Source organism: Chiloscyllium plagiosum, chromosome 16 (assembly GCF_004010195.1).
Source record: "Chiloscyllium plagiosum isolate BGI_BamShark_2017 chromosome 16, ASM401019v2, whole genome shotgun sequence".
NCBI lineage: Eukaryota > Metazoa > Chordata > Chondrichthyes > Orectolobiformes > Hemiscylliidae > Chiloscyllium > Chiloscyllium plagiosum.
In genome coordinates, this window is record NC_057725.1 from 69,204,211 (window position 1) to 69,210,558 (window position 6,348).

General features: G+C 42.3%; 1 protein-coding gene across 1 annotated transcript; it reads right to left on the bottom strand.

Moving 5' to 3' along the window:
- Nucleotides 1-238: 238 nt before the first annotated feature.
- LOC122558015 (EF-hand domain-containing protein 1-like) lies at nucleotides 239-1,942 on the bottom strand. The gene is made up of 4 exons (XM_043706348.1): nucleotides 1,815-1,942; nucleotides 1,135-1,356; nucleotides 646-933; nucleotides 239-346 (listed from the first exon to the last, which is right to left on the bottom strand). The coding sequence occupies exons 1-4, from the start codon at nucleotides 1,875-1,877 to the stop codon at nucleotides 239-241; spliced, it is 681 nt and encodes a 226-aa protein (XP_043562283.1). The 5' UTR covers nucleotides 1,878-1,942.
- Between the last annotated feature and the right edge of the window lie 4,406 nt (nucleotides 1,943-6,348).

Below are 6,348 nucleotides of genomic sequence, written 5' to 3' on the forward strand. Positions count from 1 at the left end.
CAATGTGGAGAGAATGGTTCCTTTTGTGGGAGAATCTAGAATTAGATGGTCATTGTTTAAAAATAAAGGGGTACCCATTTGAAACAGAGATGAGGAAACATCTTTTGCCTCAGAGGATTGTGTATGTTTGGAATTCCTTCCCTTAAAAGCCAGTGGATGTGCACTTTCATTGTACTCCTGTATGTAGTGATTGGAACCAGGTTGATCTCATTGATGATGAGATCCTGGATTATGTCCGTTAGCCTGGGCCAATTGGGGAGCCCTTGCTAACAGATATAACCAGGGGATTCAGATAGGCTCCTGATTTCAGGGGCTGACTCCGAGCTCTCTGGTCACAGCCAGTGTACTGGGCACATGTAAATAAAACGAGGTAAAAGGTGACTTGGTGACGGGATATCACCCTCTGGGCAATTATTTCAACACATGAGAATTAAATCCAATTCTAATTTTAACCCTAAAGAGGTAGATAGATTCTTGATTTCCAAGGAATATCGGGATATACAGGAATGTAGAATTAAGATTAAAATCAGATGAGCCACAATTTTTTGAATTGTGGATCAAGCTCAAGAGACCAAGAGGCCTACTCTTATCGCTTATATTTGCATTTTAATAAGATGATATGATGTTTTTGAAGGGTTGACTTACACATGTAAACGTGTCACAGCCAGTGAGACGGTAGCGCCTGCCGTAAGCCACCACCTCCATCGCGACATTGAGATCCTTCCAATGCCAACAATCCCCTTGGTCGTTCTTTGGGAGTCGCTGTCTGTTGATCAGTTTACCCTGATTTAGTCCAGAATTGTCCACTTCAGGCTCATGAATGGCAATACTATCATCCTCCAGGTAATAGTACAGGATGATCGGTCGAACCCGATAATGTTCCTGTGAGGATTCATGAACTGTCTCCTTGAAATATCCATCAAATTTCAATACCTGATTTAAAATCGAGAAAACAGTTTCACTGAAAAAGTACAGCAGTGGGAGATGGGGTGGAGTTGGGGTGGGGGTGTTGCAGGAAATGTGATTGAGGGGAGAGTTGTGACTGGGAGTAGGCATGGTTGGGGGGCATAGGGTTGGGGGTCAATGGAAAATGTGGTCAGTGGGTGAATGTTGAACAAATTATCAAAACATTGCCTTCTTATCAAAAGCCACATGCCCAGGGATGAAATCTGCTGGTGGGGCCTGTTTGGCCTGGCCGTAGGTTAATGTTGGTTTCTTGTTGGCCAATTCATCCACGTCAGACAGAGACAGCTGATTGACATGGATTGGTTCCCCACCAATCCCGACCTTGGGCACAAGAGGGAGAGCAATCCCATTCTTGTAGATGAAAGTCTGTGATCGATGGAAGTTAGATTTCTAAAGACAATTAAAACGATATAATTTTCAGAAAAGGAACATGGAATTCATTCCTTATTAATGATCAGTCCCACCTCACTAACTTTCCCATTCCTCATTAGCATTCTTTCCCTAAAAGTACAATAAGATACAGGAACTGAGGGAGTTTTGCCCCACTGAGTCTCACACTCTGCCAAAGCTCCCCTCCCTCGCCCTCTCTCTCTCCCCCAAAATCTCTCTCTCTCCTTGTTACCCCTCTCACTCTCCCTGTTATCTCTGTCTCTCTCTCTCCCCCATTACCCCTCTCTCTCCCCATTACCTTTCTCATTCTCCCCATTATGCATCTCTCTTCTCCCATGAACCCTCTCTCTTTCCCTGTTATGCACTCTATCTCTCCCCCATTACCCCCTCTCTCTCTCCATTACCCCCTCTCTCTTGATTATCCCTCTGTNNTCTCCCTTCCCCAAAGCCATTCTCACCGTAGGGTCCTGGAAAGTGTTGCCTGGGAGGAGGGGAAGCCCCCTCACAGGGTAGCAGGACATTGCCTCTGCCCTAATTGACAATTCTCCCTCTCTCACTCACACTCACTGTCTCTCTCTCTCTCACTCACTCACTCTTTCTCTCTTTCTGTCCCCCTCTCCCTCTCTCTCACTCACTTTCTCTGTCTCTCTCTCACACTTACTGTCTCACACTTTTTCTCTCACTCATTCTCTTCCTCTCTCCCAGTGATAATCCTGTCTCTCACACACACACACAGTCTCTCTTTCTCTCACTGTCTATCTCTGTTTCTCTCTCACACTCTCTCTTTCTCTTTTACACTCCGTCTATCCCTTTATCTGTCTCTCTCTTTCACACACACAGTCTCTCTCTCTCCTTGTCTCTCGCTCTCTCTCTCTTTCTCTTTTACACTCTGTCTCTCCTCTCTATTGATGATAACCAGTTTTTTTTCCGGAATCTGTTTCCATGGAAACAGTAAACAACCCGGGCTCTCTCGGCAACAAGTGAATCTGAACGCGGATTGGCTGTGAACCGGAGTTTCTTCTCTTTGTTTTTAACCTCATCATCAGTTCCTAAATATTCCCTATCCTCAATTATTCCCAAATATTCCTATTTCCCAAATCTTCCCAATCCCCAAATATTTCCAATCCCAAATCATTCCAATTTCCCAAATATTCCCAATTCCAACATTCCTAGTCCCCAAATATTCCATTTCCCAAATATATCAGATATTGCCAATTCCCCATTACTCCCAATTCCCATGCACTCCTGTTCCCTAAATATTCTGAATTCCTGTAAAGTTCCTAATTCCCAATATTCCATTTATTAATGTACTGAATCCCAATTAATCCTGTTTTATAAACATTCCTAACCCCAAATGTTCTTGATCCCAATAATTTCTGATTCCCTTTTCCAAACTATTCCCAATTCCTATTCATTCCTGAATGCAAGTATTCTTAATTCCCAAATACCTAAGACTGCAATTTTGATCCTGTAAAGTGCTCAGACAGCATATGGTATTAATTTTGAGTATCAGATAACACTAGCCATTCAATACTGTTACCAGACAGAAACAACAAAGGTGGTGTTTGCCACCGATACAATGCTTCTGATGAACTAAACCGTTGTTCTGCATTCCATGCAACTGAGTAATAGGGTGTATGAGATTCAGTGCTGTGGTGATGCCAGATATGTAGCCTGTTAAATCCTAACAACTGAAGGATTATATCAAACAGCATATGCCCTTGTCCATCAGCAACAGGTAAAGTGCTGCCTGTACTCAACTAGACCATGCATGCAAAACTGTGACTCCACAACTGGACAACAATTGCTAAACAGTTCAGAATGTGCTAAAATAAAATTACAACAAACAATCTAGGACAATCAGTTGAGCTCACGATATGGCTAATTTACACTTGCTAGAAGCTACATACACAGGCTACAGCTCAAGAAATTTGTCAAGGCGCTACGCTTTTTTCAATTACTGTAAAAAAGTTGGAAGACACCATTTCTAAGTGCATTCTCCATGACAACATCTCAATCAATCAGATTTAGGGTCCATTTATACATTGCGCTAAAATGTACCAGTCAGTTAAAAAAATGCGCAACAGAATGTTATGTGTTATAAACAGCTAGGACAGAAAAGAAAATGTAGTAAATAGGTTCTGGGAAAGTTTGTGCGAAGATTTGTAGCTCGGGTGCTCGTTGTTCGCTGTAGTGGTTGGTATATTGGGTCCAGGTCGATGTGTTTGTTGATGGAGTTTGTGGATGAATGCCATGCCTCTAGGAATTCCCTGGCTGTTCTCTGTCTGGCTTGCCCTATGATAGTAGTGTTGTCCCAGTCGAATTCATGTTGCTTGTTGTCTGCGTGTGTGGCTACTAAGGATAGCTGGTCGTGTCGTTTCGTGGCTAGTTGATGTTCATGTGTGCGGATTGTTAGCTGTCTTCCTGTTTGTCCTATATAGGAACAGGAAGACAGCTAACAATCCGCCTACATGAACATCAACTAGCCACGAAACGACACTATAAACACCGGAGGAAACATCAAAGAAGCGCTTCGCAGGAGGCTCCCAAGCACTGATGATGTCGCCTAGCCAGGGGACGAAACGTTTGCAACAAAAACTTCCAGCTCGGCGAACAGAACCACAACAACAGGTTCTGGGAAGTTAGGAGATGGATTACTCTATAGAATTCCCATCCTCTGATCTGCTCTTGTAATCATAGTATTTACGTAGCTAGTCCAGTTCAGTTTCTGATCAATGATAACTCCCAGGATGTTGATAATGGGGAATTCAGTGATGGTAATGCCATTGAGTGTCAGTGAGCAATGGTTAGATTCTCTCTTATTGGAGGGGCGGCACAGTGGCTCAGTGGTTAGCACTGTTGCCTCACAGCACCAGGGTCCCAGGTTCGATTCCAACCTCTGGCGACTCTCTGTGTGGAGTTTGCACATTCTCCCCGTGTCTGCGTGGGTTTTCTCCGGGTGCTCCAGTTTCCTCCCACAGTCCAAAGATGTGCAGGTCAGGTGAATTAGCCATGGGAAATTGCCCATAGTGTAAGGTGCATTAGTCAGAGGGAAATGGGTCTGGGTGGGTTACTCTTCGGAGGGTCGGCGTGGACTTGTTAGGCCGAAGGGCCTGTTTCCACACTGTGGGGAATCTGATCTAATTGCCTGGTACTTGTGTTGTCCAAACCTGTCTTGTTGCTGCCATTAGCTCATGAGAAACCACTAACTTTTAGAAAAGGATTTCAATCTCCCAATTATTCCCCAAACTAATCATACTACAAGGTTTCACATTTTAAACAAACTCATTTACAAGGGTAAAACAAAGCATAAATTGCTAACTTAACATAAAATGTTTAAAATTCAAATGTTAAAAACTCAAATGTTAAAAACTAAAAAAACTAACAGACTCTACATGTAAAAAAAACCCCTTCATAAACACTTTATCAAGGAAACCAATCATCTCAGCCTCAAACCATTGTCTTAGGTGTTTGTCAGAGTTATATCCTAGAAACAGTCATCTTCAGCTGTTATCTTGTGAAGTTAGAACCTGGATGATTGTGCTGTGTTCAGCACCGTTTGCAACTCATTCCAGGTCCCTATGTAGTGTTGTAAAAACGTTTCATAATTCTTGTGTTTTAGAACTTTTCGTATTAGGAATTAAATTTCAAATGTAGGATAATTGGAAACATCCGATTGTGAAACTGGTAAACAACACTAAAGCAAGTTATACTGAAACATACCTGTGATTCAAAAGAAATTTTGTTGCATTTCTGGGATGATAAAAGGACGATGGGGGGCAAATTTCTTTCGCAAAGGATGGTTCACATGTGGAATCAACTTTCTGAGGAAGTGGTAGATGTGAATACAATTACAACATTTTAAAAATATTTGGACAAGTACATGAATAAAAATGTTTAAAGGAATATGGCCAGGAGCAGGCAGGTGGGACTAGTTTAGTTTGGGAAGGATGGGTCTGTAAGTAATGACATGACGAAACTATGGTTTTAAGAGGTATATTTTGTTTTTTTTTGTGAAGGTATGTTGAGACAGAGGTGACAAGTAGTCTGTTCCAAAGTCAATAAAATAAACAGCTAGTGAGGCCATCCAGTTCTGAATGGGTGGGGACAAACTCTCAGAGAACAAAGATTGCATTTTAGTTTTCGCCTTGTGTAGCAGTTGCTGGGTGAAGTTCGATGTGGGAACTGTTAATCCTCCCTCTATTACAACTAAAAGCTGAAGCTCTCTTACCTGCAGCTGGAATTACGTGAAACAATCTATTTTACTGAATTTGCCTTTGCCAAAGATGTGTTTATAGGAATTTACTGTATTGGAACAGTTAATTAGTGATCATTAATAAATATCAGTTTCTCTGTATTTAACTATAGTACATGAGGATAAATAATACAAGAGGGACGGGTTGCACCTTAATAGATGGGGGACCAGCATTCTGGCAGGCAGGTTTGCCACTGCATCAGAGCTGCGTTTAAACTAAATAATGGGGGGAGGGGACAAACTGGAAGTTTAAGAAGGAAATTGCAGGGAAAGTTAGAACAAGAGAAGTCAAGAAAGACAACGGTATCAATGGAGCAGAAATCTCAAAAAGGGATCATGCCATAAGGTTGAGTGAAATAGGGATTGATAGGAAGGTTGAGGGCAGTAACAAATTAAAAATACTATATATGAATGCATGAAGCATTAGAAATAAGATGGATGACCTTGAGGCTCATTTGGAAATTGGCAGTTACGATGTTGTGGGGATAACGGAGACGTGGCTTCAAATGGACAGGGCCTGGGCAATGAATATTCAAGGCTATACGTGCTATCGTAAGGACAGACTGATGGGCAGAGGGGGTGGGGTGGCCTTGTTGGTAAGGAATGATATTCAGTCCCTTGCACGGGGGGACCTAGAATCAGGGGATGTAGAGTCAGTGTGGATAGAGCTGAGAAATACTAAGGGTAGAAAGACCCTCTTGGGAGTTATCTACAGGCCCCCAAACAGTAGTCTGGAT